Raw genomic sequence first — 23,797 nt, 5'->3', positions numbered from 1 at the left:
CAAATCATTGAAAAACAATGTGAAAAGTAGCAGTCCCAATACTGACCCCCGAGGAACACCACTAGTCACTGGCAGCCAACCAGAAAAGGCCCCTTTATTCCTACTCACTGCCAGCCATTCCTCTATCCGTGCCAGTGTCTTTCCTGTAACAGCAGATTTTATCTTGTTAAGCAGCTTTGTGTGTGGCACCTTATCAAACGCCTTCTGAAAATTCAAGTAAATGACATCCACTGCCTCTCCTTTGCCTACCCTGCTTGTTACTTCCTCGAAGACCGCTAACAGATTGGTCAGGCAAGATTTCCCTTTACAGAAACCATGCTGACTTTGACTTATTTTATCATTAGTCTCCAAGTACCACAAAACCTCATCCTTAATAATAGACTCCAACAATTTCACAAGTACTGCAGTTAGGTGAACTGGCCTATAGTTTCCTTTCTTGTGCCTTCCTCCCTTCTTAAAGAGTGGAGTGACATTTGCAATCTTCCAGTCCTCCAGCACCATGTCAGAATCAAGTGATTCTTGAAAGATCATGAACAATGCATCAGTTATCTCTTCAGCAACCTCTCTCAATACTCTGGGATGTAGTCCATCTCGTCCAGGTGACTTACCCACCTTAAGACCTTTGAATTTGCCTAGCACTTTTTCCTTTGTAGTAGCAATGGCTCTCCCTCCTGGTCCTCTGGCACACAGCTAGTGTCTTCCACAGTGAAGACAGATGCAAAGTACCCATTAAGTTCATCTGCCATTTCTTTATCCCCCATTACTACCTCACCAGCTTCACTTTCCAGTGGTCCAATATCAACTCTTACCTCCCTTTCACTTTTTATAGAACTGAGAAAACTTTTAGAATCCTGCTTTATATTATTGGCTAGTTTGCCCTCATATTTCATCTTTTCCCTTATAGCTTCTTAGTTGCTTTTGCTGAATTTTAAAATCTTCCCAATCATCTAATTTCCACTCACTTTTTTTTTAGCTTATATGCCCTTTCCTTGGCTTTTATGCAGTCCTTAACTTCCCTTTTCAGCCACGGTTGCCCAGTTCTGCCATTTGAGAACAACTACTTAGAAACATAGAAAACCTACAGCATAATACAGGCCCTTCAGCCCACAAAGTTGTGCCGAACATGTCCCTACCTTAGAAATTACTAGGGTTACCCATAGCCCTCTATTTTACTTCTGTGGGTCATACCTATCCTGCGCCTTGTGAATTATTTCCAGAAACGTTGGCCATCTCTCCTCTGCTGTCATCCCCACCAGTATCCTCCTCCAATCCACCTGGGCAAGCTTCTCTCTCATGCCTCTGTAATTTCCTTGCGATACTGATATGTGACTTGTGCTTCTCCCTCTCAAATTGCAGATTGAATCCAATCATATTATGATCACTGCCTCCTAAGGGTTCCTTTACATTAAGCTTCCTAATAAGTTCTAGGTTATTACACAACACCCAATCTGAGATAGCCTTTCCCTAGTAGGCCTAAGCACAAGTTGCTCTAAAAAGCTATCTCATAGGCATTCAACAAATTCTCTCTCTTGTGATCCAACACCGACCTGATTTTTGCCAATCCCCTTGCATACTGAAATCCTCCATTTCCCAAGGGTCATTACCCTTATTACATAACTTTTTCCAGCTCCCTTTGCAAACTCAACCCCACATCTTAGCTACTATTTCGAGGCCTGAATATGATTCCCATAATGGTTTTTTATCCTTGCAGTTTCCTAACTCCACCCACAAAAATTCAAATTCTCTGACTCTATGTCATCCCTTTCTAAAGATGCAATTCCATTTCTTACCAACAGAGCCACACCACTGCCTATGCCTTCCTGCCTGTCTGTCCTTTTGATACAAAATATATCCTTTGATGTTAAGCTCCCAACTATGGCCTTCTTTCAGCCACAACTTAGTGATGCCCACAACGTCATACCAACCAATCTCTAATTGTGCCATGAGTTCGTTCACCTTACGTGAATTTAAATACAGCGCCTTCTGTCCTGCATTCATCACCCTTTTGAATTTTGCCTCTGTGGTACAATTTAACTCTTTGCTCTGTCTGTATTTGTACCCCAATCCTTCCTTACATTCATGTTATATCCATCATCTGCTGGCTCATCCTCAGCTCTGTCATACTGATTCTCATTCCCCTGCCGTATTAGGCTACGTCCACACTAGACTGGATAATTTTGAAACTGGCGGTTTTGCGTAAAAATGATAGGCGTCCACACCAGGCATTTTTGAAAATACCTCCGTCCACATTAAAATGGGTATTTGGGCGAATCTCTTCCTGCTGGGCATGTGCAGGACACATCTACAGAAAACAAGCGAAGAGGAAATGGTATACTATTTCCGTTTCCGCGGCGGCATCGTGCTATTTCTATTGGTCAAAAACTGGAGTACCTACAACAACAGCAAAAGAAAGTTTTCAACGATGTCTTCGAGGAATACAAAGAGAACCTCCACTGGAAAAAGCAGACTGGACTTTTTCGTTTGGACAGATGATGAAGTTGAGCTGCTTCTGCGAGTTAGAAACGACTACAAAGTCAGCAAAGCAGTGGAGGACGTGGACTGGGAGTCATGCCAAACCAAATACAAAGACATCCTCGACTGCTATAAAGAACAGGTTGCGTTCAAGAAAACAATGAAATGTCGTGCTGCTGCCACCATCTGTACCGGCACATCACGACAGCGGTTTTAAAAAGCTCCGGTTACCCCGTCCACACACCGCCCAACCGGCATTTTCAGATTTACACACTCTGGTGAGCGTTTTAGAAAAGCTCTGTTTTCGGGGGAGGAAAATGCTGTTTCAGTGTGGACGGAAGGTCAAAACGAAGAGAAAAGGCTTCGGTTACGGATTTATCAGGTCTAATGTGGACGTAGCCTTAGTTTAAACCATCCCAACAGCTCTAGTAAACCCACCCACAAGAATATTGGTCCCCCTTGGATTCAAGTGTAACCCGTCACAGGTCACACCTGCCCCAGAAGAGGTCCCAATTATCCAGAAATCAGCCGCGCATTTATCTGCCACCTCATTCTATTCCTATCCTCACTGTCGTGTGGCACAGGCAGTAATCCTTGAGGTCCTGCTTCTCAGCTTTTTTCAGGACCTCCTTCATTTTTCTATCTATGCCGTTGATATCAATCTGTACCGTGACTTCTGGCTGCTCACCCTCCCTTTTCAGCATATTGTGGACATGCTCAGATACATTGTGGACCTTGGCACCTGGGAGGCAAAGTATCATCCGTGTTTCCTTTTCACATCCGCAGAATCGCCTATCTGTTCCCCTGACTATAGAGTCCCCTATTACTGCTGCCATCCTCTCCTGTTCCCTACCCTTCTGAGTCACAGGGCCAGACTCAGTGCCAGAGGCACGGCTGCTGTTGCTTCCCCTAGGTAGGCTTCCCCCCCACCAACAGTACTCAAAATGGAGTACTTATTATTCAGTGGGCCAGCTACAGGGGTGCTCCCCACTATCTGATGTTCTCCTTTCCCTCTCCTGACAGTCACCTATTTATCTGCCTCCTGTAGCCTTGGTGTGACTACCTCCATATGTAGTTCCTGTCTACCACTGCTTCACTTTCCCTGCATGTGTATGCAATTCACATATTTATATATATAATCTGTAACAAATTATTTCAACAGACAAGAATTCTTAATCAATATATATATAAAAAGATGACTCAATCATTACCTAAATATTAATTATAAACAAGCACCATATGCACTACCCAAAGGACATTCATCATCTCACCACTACCAATGTGGCAGAGACTTTGAGACTGATTTGGCAGGAGATGGAATGACAACATTACAATAACTGAATTGCATTAACTATAAACAACTGGTGGCAACACCACCCCTACCTTCTTTCCTACTGAGAGATGAAGCTGGTATTAGTTTCACTAGTGCTGAACTCTTAATGAGGAGTGAAGAAGCCCTTGGAATTTGTCCTGCCATCTTAACTAATTCTGATGCAGACAGATAAAATGGGACCACAGTGGGGTTGAAGGAGTGTTTGGAAGTCTTCCCTGATTTCTGCAGCGATTTCACCCTTAAAATCTCCCACTGAATGTCTTGGAGAGTTAGAGTGAGCCAAGTACAAGATTGGCCTGCAGGCTTCTCTCATTAACACAGACTAATGAACTTTTCAATGCAAAGCTATATTTCCTTGAAGAACCTAAAATGTCTTAATGCAAACATTCACTTGAAGGGTTGCTTACAATATACACATTTTTTTCTTACCTCCTCATCCTTCTCCCGGATTATTTTCTCTGTCTCATTGTCCGTCAGACCTGATACAATGGGAATTGGGAAATCTGTGCCACTCTCCCTTGTAAGTTTGCTGAAAGAAATTGTAGGGTCATTTGAGTGTCTGCCTCTCACACACCATGTTAAAGCCATAACCAGAACTTGTTTTTATCAACCTTCAGTAAAGAACACAAACAACAAAAACTTGTCCATCTGGGTGACAATTATTTGCTTTTGGAATATTACTACTGCAGAATTCCCACCATCGATACAGGATGGATTGGCAGTAAGCAAGTTTATGCATCGGTCCTGCAGTGAACAGGGATGTAACACTTATAACCCACTGCTCCCATGTCCAAGGTAGACTGTTATTTCTGTTCTTGGTTCCTTCAGCCAGCCAGGATACATTCCACCTGAATACGGAGATTTTTCGATCTGAATCATCTTTGATAAAAACTCTTTTTTTCTCACTGATCCCATTTCTCTCCCATGCCTTCAATCACTGAGATTAGCAGCATCTTAGCGGGCCATGTCTGAGCCTTTTCTTCTACCACCACAATATTTCCTGCTGCTGTGATTGGTCTGACGTTCTTTTAATTATCTTTTTACCTTCTGGATATAATGCAACTTAAAAGTTCCTCATATGAAACTTGCTGATCTTTATTCGTACATTCACTTTGCCTCTCTTCCTAATAGAATCCCTATTTGTGTTCTTTCCACTCAGTTTGGAATTTCTGTTATTAAATTATTTGCTGCTCTGATTGGTCTGACATTCTTTTAATTATCTTTTTACCTTCTGGATATAATGCAACTTAAAAGTTCCTCATATGAAACTTGCTGATCTTTATTCGTACATTCACTTTGCCTCTCTTCCTAATAGAATCCCTATTTGTGTTCTTTCCACTCAGTTTGGAATTTCTGTTTATGAAAAACCTGATAATTTAATAAACACTCAGTGCACACTTCATTAGGTAACTCCTGTATGTAATGGATTGTATGCATTTCGAGATGCTCTTCTGCATACCTCTGTTGTAATATGTGGTTATTTGAGTTAGTGTTGCCTTCCTGTCAGGTTGAATCAGTCTGGCCATTCTTTGACCTTTCTTATTAACAAGGTGCTTTTGCCCACAGAACCACAGAAGTTTTTGTTTTTGTACCTTTTTCTGTGAACGCTGGAGACTTGTGCGTGAAGATCCCAGGAGATTGGCAGTTTCTAAGATACTCAAACCACCCCGAATTTCACTGACAATCATTCCACGGTCAAAGTCACTTAGATCATATTTCTTCCCCATCCAGATGCTTGGTCTGAACAACTGAACCTGTTGACCATGTCTGCATGCTTTTATGTATTGAGTTGTTGCCACACGATCGGCTGATTAGATATTTTCATTAATGAGCAGATGTACCTAATAACGTGGCCACTAAGTGCATGTTCTGATGGAAGGTCTGACATGTTAACTGTACCTTCCTCCACACATGGGGTCTGAGCTGCTGTGTAATCCCAGCAATCTCTGTTCTTATTTCAGCATTCTAACATCTGCAGTCTTTTGTTTTTAGATGTTCAACTTCATTTCAATTTCAGTTATCCTAAAAACTGTAGCTTTAAGTGTCATTCATTTCTCCAGTAGGTATAGTATTGTTTGTACTTAAACTCTATTTGAAATCTGACCTCACTTAACCGTAAAATTTAATTTCAATTCACCAGGGTCAGATCCTTTTACAGCTGTCCAAATTTAGAAACACAGAAAATGGTATTAGATTAGATTAGATTATTAGATTATGAGGACACGCAGTCCTCTTTTATTGTCATTTAGTAATGCATACATTAAGAAATGATACAATATTTCTCCAGAATGATATCACAGAAACACAAGACAAACCAACTGATAAACTGACAAAAATCACATAATTATAACATAGTTACAACAGTGCAAAGCAATATCGTAATTTGATGAAGAACAGACTATGGGCACGGTAAAAAAAAGTCTTAAAGTCTCTCACAAGTCCCATCATCTCACACGGATGGTAGAAGGAAGAAAAAAAACTCTTCCTGCCATGAGCTTCCAGCGCTGCAAACTTGCTGATGCAGCATCCTGGAAGCACCCGACCACAGCCGCCTCTTGAGTCCGTCCGAAAACTCCGAGCCTCCGACATTGAGCACAATCTCTGCCAAGCGCTTTGACCCTGGCCCCGGCAACAGGCAAAGCCGAGTATTTGGGGCCTACCCCTCCGGAGATTCTCAATCACACAGTAGCAGCGGCAGCGAAGCGGGCATTTCAGAAGTTTCTCCAGGTGTTCCTCCGTGCTTCTCATGGCTGTCTCCATCAAATCAGGATTGTGCACGGCATCCTAATTAACACATACGATATCATTTGGAGCGGCCGCACACGCTGCGTCGTGCCGCCATCTTCTCCTCCCTCCCATATTGGTACTGGTTTATTTTTGTCACATATATTGGGGTACAATGAAAAGCTTTTGGTTTGCATGCCATCCAGACAGATGAAGCCATACATAATTATGTTGAAGTATATATAAAAAAAAACAGAATGCAGAATATTGTATTGCAGTTGCAGCAGAAGGGTATTGCAGGTAAACAAATAAAGTGCAAGGGCCATAAGGTAGATTTAAAGATAAAATACTCAGGAGACCTATGACAGGTCCTCACAAGAGTCTGATAACAGTAGGATGGAACTGCCCTCGAGTCCGGTGGTTTGTCATCTCAAGCCTGACAGGAAAGGGGAGATGGGAGAAATAATGGAAGTAGGAACAGGAGGAGGTCATTCTGTGGGCGTGCTCCACCATTCTGCATGGTCATATTATTTCATGTTTTGAATGATCCTGATTTTTTTTTCATTGCTACTCTAAACTTAATATTGTGGTTAGTTTCTTAAAATGAGCGAAGTTCTACCTGGTTCTTTTCCTAGGACTGCATCCATTTGGTTATGAGTTGGGTTGTTGTTATGGAGATGAAACTCTAGAACAACAACCCTTCTACTTGTACTCCCTGTGGCTGAAGAGCGCAGCACCAGGGCTGAGGGCCAAGGTAGGTGGAGGAGTGGTTAGAGGACGGCTTCGAGTCAATGGACTGGACTGTATCCAGGGATTCATCTTTGAGTCTGAGTGAATACATCACAGTTGTCACTGACTTTATTAAAAGGTGTGTGGATGAGTGTGTGCCTACGAGAACGAACTGTGCATACCCTTATCAAAAGCTGTGAATGAACCAGGAGGTTCGTAGTCTGCTGAGGCCTAGATCTGTGGCATTCAAGTCTGGTGATCCAGGACTACACAAGAAGGCCAGAATGGAGGGTTATCTCAAGAGCAAAGGAACAATCTTGATTGCGTTTAGAGGCAGTATCAGATGCACATCAACTCTCGGCAGGGTCTGCAGGCCATTACTATCCACAAAGCGAAACCCAACATGATGAATGGCAGTGATGATTCACTCCCAGGTGAATTCAACACCTTTTATGCTCACTTTGAAAGGGAAAATAAAACTGCAGCTACGGGAGTCCCTGCAGCATCCAGTGACTGTGATCTCCACCTCAGAGGCTGACGTCAGAACGTCTTTCAAGACGGTGAGCCCTTGCAATGCGACAGGCCTGGTAGGGCTCTGAAACCTGTGCCAACCAACTACGGGGTGTGTTTAGACATTTTCAATCTCTCATTGCTACAGTCGGAAGTTCCCACCTGCTTCAGAAGGGCAACAATCATACCAGTGCCCAAGAAGAGCAGGATGAGCTGCTTTAACAACCATCACCCAGTAGCACTTACATCTATGTGATGAAGTGCTTCAAGAGGTTGGTTATGGCTAGAATCAACATCTGCCTTAGCAAGCAGCTGGACTTACTGCAATTTACCTATCGCCAAAATAGCCACAGTGGATGCGATCTTGTTGGCTCCTCACGTGGCCTTGGATCAGCTGGACAAAACTAATACTTACGTTAGGCTATTATTGACTACAGCTGTGTTTAACACTATCATTCCTACAGTGTTGATCAAAGACACTTGCAAATTTCTACAGATGTATGTGGACAGCATTCTAACTGGCTGCATCACTCTCTGGTATGGGGGTGGGGGGGGCGCATTGCACAAAGTCAGAATAAGCTGCGAAAGCTGTAAACTCCGTCAGTCCCATCATAAGCAGCATTCAGGACATCTTCAAGGAGCAATGCCTCCAGAAGGCAGCATCCATTGTTAAGGGACCCCATCACCCAGCACATACCCACTTCTCATTGCTACCATCAGGTAGGAGGTACAGGAGCCTGAAGGCGCACACACAATGATTCAGGGATATATTTTTCCCCTCTGCCATCAGATTTTTGAATGGACTTTGAACCCAGGAGCACCACCTCACTAGATTTTCTCCTGGTGATTTTCTCCTTTTGCACTATTAATTTAACCTTTTAAATTTACAGTTTTATTATGTATTGCAATGCACTGCAGCCATATATCAACAAATTTCATGACATATACCAATGATTTTAAACCCGATTCTGAAAGTAACTATTGCAAAATATGGTGATGTGTCTGCTTGCAGCTTGCTAGCTATCTCCTCTATCCCATCGGAGACAATCTAAAACTACACTTGTTATCACACATTGTGATGGTGTAAATTAAGTAAATGGTGAGAAAACCAAATGATGCAGACACAGATTTCAAAGAAGAATGCAGAACATTACGGCTTTAATAATGAAGTGCTACAACCTTGGGATGTTAGCATATACAAAATAACTTGTATACGGGTGGAGTTTAGAAACGGAAGGGGGAAAGAGTGTGCAAGGAGGAAGCAAAAGTGAGAAGGGAAAGCGGGTGGGACTCTGGGGCAGCTAGGCAAGTGGAGCGCTGGCTCGGGCATCTGAGTGGGTGACACAACGGCGTGGGAAGAGCTGGAGCACCAGTCTCAGGAGTAAGGTTTGTCTGAAATTGAATTTACAAATGGTCTTTTTTATCTTGTGCTTCTTGGTGTTACAGAGAGTTGCTATATGGACTGATTTCTAGCAATTTCAATATGGAATGTCAACTGCCCTCCCAAAATCATTGGGGTGGGGTGGGGTGTTGATTGTCCTCTTCTGTAGAGCTTGAATAATACCACACAGACAGACATGTTGGCCTTGGAGAAGGTGTGAGTGAAATTTGCTGAAATGATGCTGGACTAAAGGGTTAAGGTACGAGGACAGGATTCGTGCACTTGGGTTGTACATTTATAAATTGCCTTTGTAACTTCAGAGTATCTCAATGGACAGGATACACAACAAGATACATCTGAAAAGTGCTAGTCCAGTCACACACAAAGGTCTCAGATTATGAACATTATGAGATAAATTACTTCAGTGACCTTCATTCTGGAAGTTAATTTGGGATATCTGTTCTCCAGTCCAGCCCAACTACTGGGGTTCCCTCCTTTGACCTCCAACTCTATGCCTTCTTTTCTCTCCTTTCAGGTTATCTGTACATTTGTGTCTAAGCAATTGATGATCCACACTAATTATCATGTTTTAAAATTATGTTGGATATTTTATATTTACATCAGAGGAAGACATAACCTTGCTTTAAAGACTAATCTGGAAATGCATCACCTAGTGGTACTTTTGTTAAAGACCCACATCAGAACATCAAAGTAGTTATATATTTAGGTCTTAGCAATAAACTTGAGCTGACAACTTCTAACTCACTGGCAGGTGTGCTAACACTGAGCTGCAGGCAACAATATCATGGTCAGGGGGTGAACATTTGGAGGTTTTTAAAACTGATAAGAAGCCATCTCCTAGCCTTCCAGAACACAATCTTAAAATCATCATAAGGCTCTTCAACAGTGCACCAGGAAAGACTGTTAAAGGGGGAGTGGGCATGATCATCTCTATTCTCCAAATGCTAGGAGTGCTGGATGAAGCCTAAATTGACAAGTTTTTAAACAAGGAAGTCTAGCAAGTCATGTGCTTCAGCAGGTGAATGGAATGACATGTCTACTTCAAATGGCAGAAACCATCCAAAAGGACACATGTTCCCTTTGGGTCATCTCGGTTGAAGTTAAAAGAGTCACTGAACAAAAAGATTCATTCTGTTCTTGTGCTTCTGATGTCAACTACAGTAGACACGAGCAAGATAAAATGCAACATCTGTTCCTGAAAGACATATTGGATGTGGTACATCTTCTGACCTATGATGGTGCATTGTTTTTGGCCAAGTTGAAGATTTTCAAGATCTAGTTTGCTACAGAATAAAATGGATTGTCCTGTTATCTCATTATCTCATGTAATCTTTCCTTTACTTGCGATGAAACAGTTGTTAACATTTGACTAGTTCCACCCAATAATGCAGCTTTTATGAATAACTGAGGGACTACAAAACTCTCTGAGAGGTTTAACTTGTTTTGTTTATTTGTAGTTTTAAGACAAGACAAGCTGAGGTAACCAGGGGTTGTTGAGTAAAATTGGTTTGAAAATGACGATGTGCAGGAAACTCAACCTATCTCAACCTGCAACAGAATCAGAAAGATTTTTTTAAGTTCTTAATGCTACTTTCAAGATAATTTAGTTCTAGATTGTAAGGCAATTGTTTTCTTTAGTCCAAACAGTATAAAAAGGCTGGCTTCAATACAAATGAGACTGCCATCTCCAATTCTTTCTCTCAGAACTGATGGTGGAGAATTCACACCATATTGTTGCAAAGGAAATTGAGCAGTCTATCCTACTGCCATTCAGTAATAACATGTCTGATTGGTATCTCACTGTTGCTCTATATCCCTTGATTTTGTTAGAAATGAGAACATCTGTTTTTCATCACCTATCCACCAAGGACAGTAGCAAGAAATGTGCAGCCTCATCTCCTCCATTGTGTCAATTTTCCTTGTTTCTTGGGAAAGATTCACTACCCACAGAATTGGCATCACCTGCATCAGACAATATAGGCCATCTGTCTTAGAGCTACAGACAAACATTAACTGCAGCCAGCTACTGCTAAGATTGACTCCTTACTATGGCCCCCACAGTCCATAACATTTTACTCTCATTTCTCTGCATTGAGTCATAATCAATGAATGAGGTTAATTGTGCATTTTAATCACTTGGATCATTTAGCTCCCAGTCATCTCTTTCACTTTTTGAGTAGACTAACAGCCTCTATAATTGGTAATGAAGTTGACTTTGAAATTTTATTTCAGATACTGAGTTGACAGTGCTATTTTAGAACTGCAAATTAATGAGGTATTGATTTCTTTTGCCTTAGGGAAGTGTTCAAAGTAAGAGGGTAATGCACATGGAGCTCTCTTCTGTGTAGCCTTGGGCACCATCTTTCAGGTCCAGCTTTTCCTTCCAATCAAACAACCAATTTAAATGTGGGATGGAACTTAGAAACCCCACTCCAGACACCTTTTAATCAAATTGTTTTTTTTAAATCCAGATGATCTCCAAACAAATCATTTATGGTAGACTGTTAAAGTTGCAATAATTTTCATTTTTCTGCACCTATCTAGAGTCTCTTTGATAAGTTAAAAGTAAATTTATTATCACCGTATGTACGCATCACTGTAAACTACCCTGAGATTCATTTTCTTGTAGGCATTCACAGTAGAACAAAGAAATACAACCATATCAATGAAAAGCTACAAAAACTGATGAACAACCAATATGCAAAAGGCAAACTGTGTAAGTACAAAAAATGATAAATAATAATAAATAATACTGAGAACATGAGTTATAGAGTCAAAGAAAGTGAGAGCACAGATTGTGAAAACAGTTCAGAGTTCAGGTAACTGAGGTTATCCACACTGGTTGAGGAGCTTGATGGTTGAAGCGTAATAGTTGTTTTGAACCTGGTGATATGGGACCTAAGGCTCCTGTACCTGCTTCCCGGTGGAAGCTGCAAGAAGAGACCGTGGCCTGGATGGTGAGGATCCTCGTTGCTGGATGCTGTTTCTTTTGCAGCGCTCCTTGTAGATGTTCTCAGTGGTGGGGAGGATAACTGACAGAACTCAATGATGCATACACGAGGAAATCTGCAGATGCTGGAAATTCAAGCAACACACATCAAAGTTGCTGGTGAACGCAGCAGGCCAGGCAGCAGCTCTAGGAAGAGGTACAGTCGACGTTTCAGGCCGAGACCCTTCGTCAGGACTAACTGAAGGAAGAGTGAGTAAGAGATTTGAAAGTGGGAGGGGGAGGGGGAGATCCAAAATGATAGGAGAAGACAGGAGGGGGAGGGATGGAGCCAAGAGCTGGACAGGTGTTTGGCAAAAAGGATATGAGAGGATCATGAGGGGGCCTAGGGAGAAAGATATGTGGGGGGGGGGGGGACCCAGAGGATGGGCTCTTACTAGCTCTTCTTTCAGTTAGTCCTGACGAAGGGTCTCGGTCTGAAACGTCGACTGTACCTCTTCCTAGAGATGCTGCCTGGCCTGCTGAGAACTCAATGATAACTGACAGAAGTCTTGTTAAATATTCTTATGTCTTTAGTGAGGTGATATTTCCCATAGAAAGATACCTGGTGTAGTCCAAATGGTGTCCAGCTTCCCAGAGGAAAGCTGTGGTATCCTGTGGTTGTACATTGTTTAACGAGATTATGGCTAAAGACCAGGCTCGGTTCTGAGTATATCCAGCATCTTAGATGAGACAGTAAAGGAAGAAGCAATTATTTACATCATGTTCAGAAATCAGCCAATCAGTGTAATTAACCACAGACAGAAGGGTCAAACTGCCCCAGTTTAAGAGAAGAAAATTCTCAGCCAAGGCTAAGTTTGGTCTCCTGCAAACACAAAGCTTTATGGTTGATGTGTCATCGTAATGCAATAGAACACACACCTTGACTAAAGCGTTATACCTCCCTAGCCACTTTTTGACTGGCGACTGACTTACCTACTAATCCACTCGACCATGCAAAGTGAGAATCTGTAGAGACTTGGATCATGTTACAGTAACATGTGATTGTCACAACATGAAAATGAAACTAGAAGGCCTGGTAGACTGGTACTGTGACTATTCTCTTCCTCCAGAGATGGGAGCCGAGCCTCATTACAAACTTTAAAGAAAGCACTTGCATTTATGGTTCATCCTTTGAACATTACAAAGTATTTCTCAAACATTTAAATTCCTTTAAAAGAGTCCTTATGGTTAAGGAGGCCTCTTGGCCCATCAGACACATGTTGTTACTCTGTACAGCAATTAACCTAGACCCATTCTCTTCTCTTTACCAGAGTCCTACAAGTTTTTTTTTGTTTCGTTTTGGAATGATTGATCTGCTTCATTTGTATCACAGGCAAGAAGTTGAAACCAATACCATAAAAGTGGAACATAAAATGTTCTTCCTCATCTGCCCCACCTCTCTCAGCCAAAAGTTATTATCTATGTCTTCTAAATTTTATAAAGAGAAACTTTGTCCTATCTAAATCAGTCATAGCCCTGTACTTCTCTGTCAAATCTCCCCTCATCTCCTCTGCTTCAATGAGAACAACACCAGCTTCTCCAACCTAACCTGCAGTTGAAGGTTCTCTTTGCTTTGGTAACTACCCTGTTTGTTCTGATGAATTTATTTCAAACTACAGGTACCTCTGTTCCTGCAAAAATCCCTCAAGTGTAGGTGTGTGTGTGTTTACGAGACAGACACACACACACACACACACGCACGCACTGGATTACAGGAGGGGGAATTTCCAGAGTGCCTATGAGATGGCTTTTTAGAACAGCTTGTGGTTGAGCCACTAGTTGATAGCTATTCTGGATTGGGTGCTGTGCAATGAACCAGAATTGATTGGAGAGCTTAAGCTAAAAGAACCCTTGGGGCAGGTGATCATAATATGATCGAATTCACCCTGAAATTTGAGAAGGAGAAGTTAAAGTCAGATGTATCAGTATTTCAGTGGAGTAAAGGGAATTACAGAGGCATGAGAGAGGAGTTCGCCAGAATTGACTGGAAAAGAACACTGGCAGGGATGACAGCAGAGCAGCATTGGCTTGAATTTCTGGAACCAAAGAGGAAGTAGTATTCTAAAGGCAAGATGGCACAACCGTGGCTAAAAAGAGAAGTCAAAGCCAACATAAAAGCCAAAGAAAGAGCATATAATAGGACAAAAAACAGTGGGAAGATAGAGGATTGGGAAGCTTTTAAAAACCAACAGAAGGAAAATTTAAGAAGTCATTAAGAAGGTAGAGATGGAATATGAAAGTAAGCTAGCCAATAATACTAAGGTGGATACCAAGTGTTTCTTCAGATACATAAAGTGTAAAAGAAAGGTGAGAGTAGATATTGGACCTCTGGAAAATGATGCTGGAGAGTTAGTAACGGGGGACAAGGAAATGGCAGATGAACTGAGTAAGTATTTTGCATCAGTCTTCACTGCAGAAGACACTAGCAGCATGGTGGAAGTTCCAGGTGTCAGGGAGGATGAAGTGTGTGATGTTACCACAAGTAGAAAGAAGGCTCTAAGGAAACTGAAAGATCTGAAGGTAGATAAGTCACCTGGACCACATGGTGTACACTCCAGAGTTCTGAAAGAGGTGGCTGAAGAGATCGTGGAGGCATTAGTAATGATCTTTCAAGAATCATAAGTTCTGAAATGATTCCAGAAGACTGGAAAATTGCAAATGTCACTCTACTCTTCAAGAAGTGACAGAGGCAGAAGAAAGGAAACTATAGGCCAGTTAGTCTGACCTCAGTGGTTGGGAAGATGTTGGAGTCGATTATTAAGGATGAGGTCTCAGAGTACTTGGAGGTACATGATAAAAATAGGCCATAGTCAGCATAGTTTCCCCAAGGGAAAATCTTGCCTGACAAATCTGTTGGAGTCCTTTGAAGTAACAAGCAGGATAGGCAAAGGTGAATTGGTTGATGTTGTGCACTTGGGATTTTTTGAAAGGCTTTTGACAAGGTGCTACAAATGAGGCTGCTTAACAAGCTAAAGCCCATGGTATTACAGGAAAGATTCTAGCATGGATAAAGCAGTGGCTGATTGGCAGAAGACAAAGAGTGGGAATAAATGGAGTCTTTTCTGGCTGGCTGCTAGTGACTGGTGGTGTTCCACAGGGGCCTATGTTGGGACAGATTCTTTTTGTTATATGTCAATGATTTGGATGATGGAGTTGATGGCTTCGTTGCAAAGTTTGCAGATGATATGAAGATAGGTGGATGGGCAGGTGGTTTTGAGGAAGTAGAGAGGCTACAGAAGGACAACACAGATTAGGAGAATGGGCAAAGAAATGGCAGATGGAATACAGTATTGGAAGTGTATGGTCATGCACTTTGATAGAAGAAATGAAAGGGTTGAATGTTTTCTAAATGGAGAGAAAATACAACAAAAATGAGGTGCAAAGGGACTTGGGAGTCCTTGTGCAGAATTCCCTAAAGATTAACTTGCAGGTTGAGTCTGTGGTGAGGAAGGTAAATTCAATGTTAGCATTCATTTCAAAATGACTAGAATATAAAAGCAAGGATGCAATGTTGAATCTTTATAAAGCAATGGTGAGGCTTCACTTGGAGTACTGTGAGCAGGTTTGGGCCCTTAGAAAGGATGTGCTGAAACTGGAGTAGGTTCAAAGGAGGTTCACAAAAATGACCCCAGAATTGAATATCTTGTCATATGATGGCTCTGGGCTTGTATTCACTAGAATTCAGAAGAATGAGGAGTGACCTAATTGAAACTTAACAAATGGTGAAAGGTCTTGATAGACTGGATGTGGGGAGGATGTTTCCTGTAGTGGGAGAGTCTAGGACCAGAGCACACAGCTTCAGAATAGTATATTTAACCTCTCCACCCCCACCTCCCCCACTTTCTGCCAAATGCATCAACTTATATTCTCCACATTATAGTTCACCTGCCTCGGTCTGCTCTTTCCTTTCAGCCTAATATCTTACAATGTTTTTAATTGAGACATGTGGCTATAAATGTGTACAGCGAAATCCAGACGACGAGTGTTCAGACCAGTCACACATTGATGACTGAGGGAGAAGCCTTGCCCATCTTTGAGAGGCCCTATTCTTCTTTGATTGTTTATATTCTCAGCCTAACATGGCGTATACATTTAACATTCAGGACACACACACACACACACACACACATTGGACCAATTGCACAATTAGCCTGTCCCTAGATCCTAAATGACAAGCAAACTACAGCAATGGTGAAAAGAGGAATCTTCAACATTGTATTCTCCTTCCTGTCCTGAGGAAATCTTAAAGCAATTTGCAACATACTGATTCCTAAAAGTAATTTCAGTTATGTGGGTTACTGGGGCCAGCAGGACCTTGCAAAGTGGACTAAAAAGACAACTATATAATCCTGTGCTTGGTAGTGGTCTACTTCTGTAGTCTTCATAACAATTAAGAATTGTTTTCTCTTCCATAAACTCGACAACCCTTGCCTTGGCTGAAGGCATTTAGCTTCTTTCATTTGGCAATATTACAGTTGTTGCCATGTCTGTAAGATCTTGGCTTGATTCTGAGGTTGAGCCCCTGGGAAGTAGGCTTGGGAAGTCATGTCATCGCTACCAGAAGAATTCCAGGAGTTACATTAATGCCGTTGATGACATACTAAAATGGCCTTTCAATTACTGAAGTTATCATACTAAGAAAGGCCTTAGGAGAAGTGGAGATTATTTGGAGCTGGCAGTGAATTGCATTTTGTAAGAGCACTGAACAGTATAGTCAATTCCAAGCCTTGGATCACAACTCATTGGAGCTTGGGTTCTTGAAATTTTGGTCCATAATTAATATACAACTTGATCCCTCAACAAGAACAAGGAATGATCAACAATAAATGTTAAGGCTTTATAAGGCATTGTTCAGACCATATTTAGGCCCCATATCTGAGAAAGGAGGTGTTGCTATTGGAGAAGGTCTAGAGGAGGTTTATGAGAATGATCTTGGGAATGAAAGGGTTAGTGTATGAGGAGTGTTTAATGGTTCTGGACCTGTATTCGCTGAAGTTTAGGAAAATAAGTGAGTGCAGGGGTTGGGGGGGGGGGGCGGGGAGATCTCATTGAAATCTACTGAATACTGAAAGGCCTGTATAGTGTAGACGTGCAGAGAATGTTTCCAAGAGTGGGAGGGTCTAGGACCAGAGGGCACTATCTCAGAATAAAGGGACATCCTTTCGAAAAGAGATGAGGAAAAAAAAATGCAACATGCAGGTGGTGAATCTGTGGAATTCATTGCTACGGTGTGCTGTGGAAGCCAAGTTATTGGATATATTTAAAGCAGAGGTTGCTAGGCTCTTGATTCTTAAAGGCATCGAGAGTTAGTTACAGAGAGTTACAGGGGTTGAGAGGGAAAATAAGTCAGCCATGATCAATTGGCAGAGCTGTACCGGGTACTATTTCAGAATTACACAAAGATAATGATAAGAGGGAATGAAGAGAACATAAATAATTTTACAGATCAAAGGTAGTAAATATAAATAAAATAGAATGGTTAGCCTGATGCAAGGAGAAAATAGGATAAATTCTTAAAGTGATACAGAACACTTAATAATAGGGCTGTACATTCTTAACATTTATTTATATTATTTAACGATACAGTGCACAGTAGGCCATTCTGGCCCTTCAAACCATGCCAGCCCAGTAACCCCAGACAAATCCAATTAACTCTAAATTAATCATGGGACAATGTACAATGACCAATGAACCTACTAACCAGTACCGTATGTCTTTGGACCGAGAGAGAAAACCGGAGAACCCGGAAAACCCCACATATCTCACGGGGAGACCGTACAAACTGCTTATAGAATAGCACCAAACTGAACCCCAAACTCCAGAACGCCACCAGCCATAATGGCGTCATGCTAACCGCTGACCCCAGGCTTTCTATCAACATCAAATTTACAAACGCTGCACTTGGTAAAGTGAATGGATGAGCAGACGGCAGGTGGAGCGTAATGTGGAAAGTTGTATGGCCTCCCTCCCCGGGTGAAAAAATAGAAAATGAGGTAATTTGTTTTAAAATGGTGAGAAATTTAAAGTTGCTGGTGTTGTTAGAGAGCTGGGTATCCTTGTATATAATAATTTGAATGTATCTACAACTCCAATCAACATAAAGGGAGCCATTCAGTCCATCAAATAAATCTATGGCATCTACCAGAACAATCACATTCACCACTTATTTTCCCTTTTGACTTATTGTTCCTACAGTTCCATCAACTCCTTCCAGACTTCATCATTTACCTGTGTACTAGAGGTAATTTACAGTGGCCAGCTGACTTGCCAGCTCACATACTGGAGAGGAAACTGAAACAACCGGAGGAATCCTATGTGAACCCAAGGGAAAATGAGTGAACTCCTTACAGACAGCACCAGAGGTCAGAGTTGAACCCAGCTAGCTGGCGTTGTGATGTGCGCCACTGTTCTGATTCAGCAGGCAACTTGAAAGGGAGAGGGTGTGGTTACTCCATTGCAAAAGGACTTGAGTGCAAGAGCAAGGATGTCTTGCTCCAATTTAACAGGGCCCTGGTGTACCAATCCAGTTCCACCACTTTAGAATTAGTTTTATTAATGCCACGCAAGGTACAGTGAAAAACTTGTATTCCTTACTGTTCAAACAGATCATATCATTACACAGTGCAGTGAGGTAGTACAGGGCAAAGCAACAACAGAATGCAGAATACAATGCACAAGATACATAGAAAGTGCAGTGCAGATACTTTGGACAACATACACAGAAGTTCACCAAGTTGATTCCTGAAATGTCAAGTTTATCAGACAAGGAGAGATGAAGCAGACTCTGCCCGTACTCCACTGAACTAAGAAGAACTAGAGGTGGTCTCAGTGAAATGTTCAAAATTTCCTGCAGAACTTGATGGAAAGAGGCAGGGCCCGGCTGTCTACAACTAGGGATCACTCAGAACAATGGACTAGCCATTCAAGATTTCCGGATATCAAGAATCAAGGGATGAGGTTTGCAGGAAATGCAGTGGGCAAATGATTAGGCACAATCTTATTGAATAGCACAGCACAAGTGAGAGCTGAGGGTCCTGCTTTCTCCTTATTCTTCTATGTTCTTTTTTTCTTAATACGTCACATCGGAAATGGAAGCTATTTTCACCAATATGTAATTTGTTAGCATGTCTGTGATTGCAGAAATTTCTCAATGTTGGGACCCATGACTCCCTACCCCCAAGTCTATTGATATGGGATGAGGAAAGTTTGACCTTCCAAAGTTACATCTTTACAAGTACTCAAATTATGAAAGGTATATAAAATAAAAGACCAAAAGAGTTTTCTCTCCCCACCCCCCCCGCCCCCCAACCAAGGATGAAGATGTAAAATGCATGCGGGCATGGGTTTAAGGTGAAAGGAGGAAAGTTTAAAGAGATTTTGAGACTTTTTTTTTAAACATACAGAACTGCAGGTGCCTGGAAAGCACTGCCAGGGGAGGTGGTGGTGGAAGCAGATATGATAAGGATGTTTAGACAGGCACATAAACAGGGAACGAAGGGCTACACGCAGGGCCGGATTTAGTAGGGCCGGGGCCCCTGGGCTGGAGGTCCTGATGGGCCCCTGCCAACACCGTAAAACGCTGCTGCACCAAGCAAAAAAAGGCAAGAACAAGAGCAAAGGTCGTACTGTTCTAAGTATCAAAGCTGTGGACCAAGACATTGGTTTAGTCTATAAACTTACAGGCCTTAAGAGGGAGGACAGAAAGTAATGCAGATTCTTAGTTTGAAGGACAGCATCTAAAGAACTCAAAAATTGACCTAGGCTTAGTTGGCTTACTAAAGTTATGAGGGAGACGAAGTATGATGTACCCAATCTTGAATCTTTATTTAGCTATTGCTGCACAGACCATAGGCCATATTTCTCAACAATGCCCAAGCATTTTTATCTAGGTATTTTTCTCAACCGTGTGTTCTGAGAATGTAAAATGGAAATGAGAGACAAAAAGGCCAAGATAGATGGCACCATGGCAAACTAGGAAACTTGACTCCAACAATCTTTTTGAAAAATGAGATCTAGGACATACTAACCTATTGCTGTACTGTGTGGCTTGCAGAGTAAAGACCACTTATTACTTACTAGGTTTGTAAACTATTAGCCTATTGCCACAAAAACAGTAACAGCACTGACACACAAGCCTAGATATTTACAAAGTCAGATGCTTGTTTTTCAAAATTAAAGCCTAGTTCTTCTGGATTTCTTTGCAGCAAAGTCCTCGATCAGATCACTAAAATCCAGTTTCTGAACAAGATCACTTTCAAGTGTCATCAGAGTAAGATGACTCAGCCTGTTCTGTCCCATAGTGGATCTGAGCCTATGTAGTTGCCGTTATCAGGCCTGCCAAATATGGCACTGGAGCCTCGGATAGCCAGTCCTCTCGCGACCAAAAACTTCACAACCACCAACACTCTTCTCAATACGTCGGTCTAGTAGACACACTCTGACTCAAACTGTTTTTGCAGTTCTGTACCTATTCTTCCGCTGTCAGAGGCTAGTGTAACATAGGTCAGTAACGTTTTCCTGTGGTGTTCGCTATTTTCATGCTCTCCTATGCGCTCAGCGGCATGTTTCCAGTCGCTAAAGCCAGTTTCGAAGATGGTCAGACAGTTACCATCACTGAAGATGCGGCATGCAAAACAAAACTCACAGCCAGTGGAAGGGGAATATAAGAGCCATTGCCTTGATATGTACTCACCATTTACCAGCTTGCGTTTGAAGTGAAATTTGGAGAAAAAACATCTCTACTGTTTGTATACTCATTCCAAAGCTTTGATATCCACATCCTTATTCTGGAAGAACTCTGGCCCTTTCTTAGCCCAGTATGCTTGGACTGAATCATCTAACGTTTCCCTTCCCCAGCGAGCAGGATCAGTGCTGTGAGGATCCTCAGTAGCGGTAACGTTAACATTAATGGCGGCCCGACTTGGTTGTTCAGAGGCCTCTGTGGTTGGGAATCCCAAAGTCATGCTCCCTGCCTCTTCAACGTTAGCTGTTGACTGTGGCAAGGACGGTGACCCTGTGCTAACACTGGTGCTAGCGCTAGCTGTTGAACAAGTCTCCGTTTGTCCACCGGTCTCAGACTGTGACAAGAGCCATGGTACTGCTGCATCATCGAGAACAGGTTTAAAAAATTCTGTCAAGTTCAATGTCTTTTTTAATGCTTCTTTCTCAAGGTCCTCTTTTTCGTGTTTCTTTTTTCTTTTCTGTGCTCCACTCTCGTATTTTTTTTGTCCATCATGATGACAGCTACCTACTTTGGGCCCCTCTGCAGCTCGGGCCCCTGGGCTGCAGCCAAGCCTAGCCCTGGCTACACGTCACATGCAGGCAGATGAAACTAATTTAATTCAGCATCATGGTTCACTTCATGCACTGAAGGGCCTGTTCCTACATATGGTTCTGTGTTTAAAATAATTCTGCAATAGTTTTAGAAAGATTCAGAGTGTAAGAAGTGCTAAAAGAATTTATTGGATGGTATTCAGACAATGGCTTCCATGACAGTTCAATGGTTGGAAAATAGCCGTCAATGTAATGGGGAAAGGGTTGAGGAGTGGTACCGGAGGTTTGGAAAAGGGACTTTCCATGTCATCAATGAAAAAAGACAGATATTGCTCAGGCCCGTGCTGGTGCCCATGGCTATGCCTTTGATTTGTAAGAAGTCAACCAGGTGGATGAGAGTGTTGCTGGCAGGAACTGGTTACACCTTTGTTGTGGAAAGAAGTGGAGGGCTTTAAGACCTTCCTGATGAGGTGTATAAAGACTGAACATCCATTGTGAAGATGAGGTGGGCGGGGGTGGGGGCAGTGAAACTAGAAGTTGTCCAAATAGTGGAGAGCATGCAAGGTATCCCGGATGTGGTTCAGAATGAACTGGACAAGGGGAAGCAGTGTGGACTCAAGTTATGAGGTGAGGCATTTGTTAGAAAAGCAGAAACACTGTCCCTACCAGCACAGTGCTGCTTCTCCACCTTGAGTAAGAGATAGAAGGGGGAAAATGTGGAGTTAAGGCATCATCAGGTTAGAACAGCGGTTTCCAGAGTAGGTGATGTCACCCCTCTGGGAGCAGTGGGAGTTTCTAAGGGGGCGATAAGGATAAAGGCGGCAGTAGGGGGCACTCAGTAGCAAGGGGCAGCTGAGGGATTACAGGCCTAATTTAAGAAATAAATTACTTTTAAGTATTTGATCCTCAGTATCTCACAATTGATTAAGATGAGCATGTAATCACCTCACCTCTTGCTAACCCATTGTTCTCTTAGACTTTGCTTGAAGCATGTTATGGTTGTTCAAAAGTAATGTGACACTTCTGTACTTGGCAGACCATGAGAAATCTGGACTGAAGAAATTGTGTATTTCCGGGCCCAGCCCATGCATTATTGATGTTCAGGGTGTTCGCTAGAATGATTCCCATATTCATCATGCAGTGATGCACTTCCTGGGAATTACGGTATTAAAGGGAAATGGAAAACGCTTCAACACGTTTCCCAGCACTACACAACAAAACAGTGATGGTTTGTATGTTTCATACAGCATCTCATTGCTCAATGCTAAACCCAGAAAGCCCCAAACAATTGCAGAACTAGTTCCACTGGCAGTAAGGGAGGCTCTGAGTACAGTTATGCACAAGTCACCAGACCAAATGATGAAAGTAATTCCGCAGAGCGACAACTTTGTTCAAAGATGAATAGATGAAATGTCTGACACATTGTGTAACATACGCAGGACAACAGAATTTGTTCAGCATCAACCTTGCTTCTTGGTTATGTTTGTTTCATAAATTATAAAAGCATGGTTCAAGAGTTGTTATTTGCAAGGGGACTAGAAACAGATACGAAGGGGAAGTCAATATTACGGGTTGTTGAGCAATTTTTCCAAAGAGAAGGACATTCCCCTCACCAGCAATCTTGCTTGAGCAACAGATGGGGCACCAATAAGGCTGATTTATACTTGTGTGTACAGGCTGCGCTGTAGGCCTGATTCATACCTTAGCGAAGCCCTACGCCATAGCGCATATGCGTAGTTGTGTCTGCATCGCTCTGCAATTCACGGCCAAAACACTAGTTGGCGGGGTTTCTGCACCACTGTGTTGAGTTTCTTTGTGAGAGACCTGGACGAGGAAATGCATTTCAAATATTTTCGGATGTCGGCAGGTAGATTTGATGATTTGGTTCATTGTCTCCAGCCTCTTATTTCGCATCAGTGTACAGACATGGCGGAGGAAATGCGATACTACCAAGTGGACCAGTCACAGTTGTTGCAGTCTGCGTCGCCACGATGCATGAGTTACATTTTTGGGGAGGCACACGTCACCCTACGGCGTACATTTGACGCACAAGTATAAATCAGCCTTAAGTGTCAGGACACAACTGTGGAGTAATTTTTTTGAAAAAAAGTTGTAACTAATATATTTACCATTCACTGTGTATTTCGCAGACAATGTCTTTTCACAAACAGAACAGTTTGAACACTTGTTGCACACAGAGATCAGATGGTTATCAAAACGAAATGCCTGACATGCTGCTATGTGCTCTTTGAAGCTGTGATCAAATTCTCAGAGGACTTGGATGCTTTATTCAGTAATCAACTGAATATTAGGCATGACATTGCTTATTTGTCCGATTTATCCACAAAGATAACTAAACCAATCT

At 42.2% G+C, this 23,797-nt stretch overlaps 1 protein-coding gene and 1 long non-coding RNA gene across 7 annotated transcripts in view; one reads left to right on the top strand and one right to left on the bottom strand.

Annotated features, from left to right (window-relative positions):
- The window catches only part of LOC140187786 (uncharacterized), a 43,218-nt gene extending 24,627 nt beyond the window's left edge, over nt 1–18,591 (top strand). The window contains exons 2-3 of the long non-coding RNA XR_011883151.1: nt 11,800–11,886; nt 18,355–18,591. This is a non-coding gene — a long non-coding RNA (uncharacterized lncRNA). The remainder of the gene's footprint in view (nt 1–11,799; nt 11,887–18,354) is intronic.
- LOC140187784 (septin-5-like) overlaps nt 1–23,797 on the bottom strand; it is a 106,543-nt gene that overhangs the window by 2,527 nt on the left and 80,219 nt on the right. For all 6 annotated transcript variants that reach the window (XM_072243507.1, XM_072243505.1, XM_072243508.1 and 3 more), the window contains one exon: nt 4,235–4,334. In XM_072243507.1, coding sequence (XP_072099608.1) covers nt 4,235–4,334 — 100 coding nt within the window. The remainder of the gene's footprint in view (nt 1–4,234; nt 4,335–23,797) is intronic.

Source organism: Mobula birostris, chromosome 25, assembly GCF_030028105.1.
Source record: "Mobula birostris isolate sMobBir1 chromosome 25, sMobBir1.hap1, whole genome shotgun sequence".
NCBI lineage: Eukaryota > Metazoa > Chordata > Chondrichthyes > Myliobatiformes > Myliobatidae > Mobula > Mobula birostris.
This window is presented reverse-complemented; position numbering and strand designations above follow the sequence as displayed.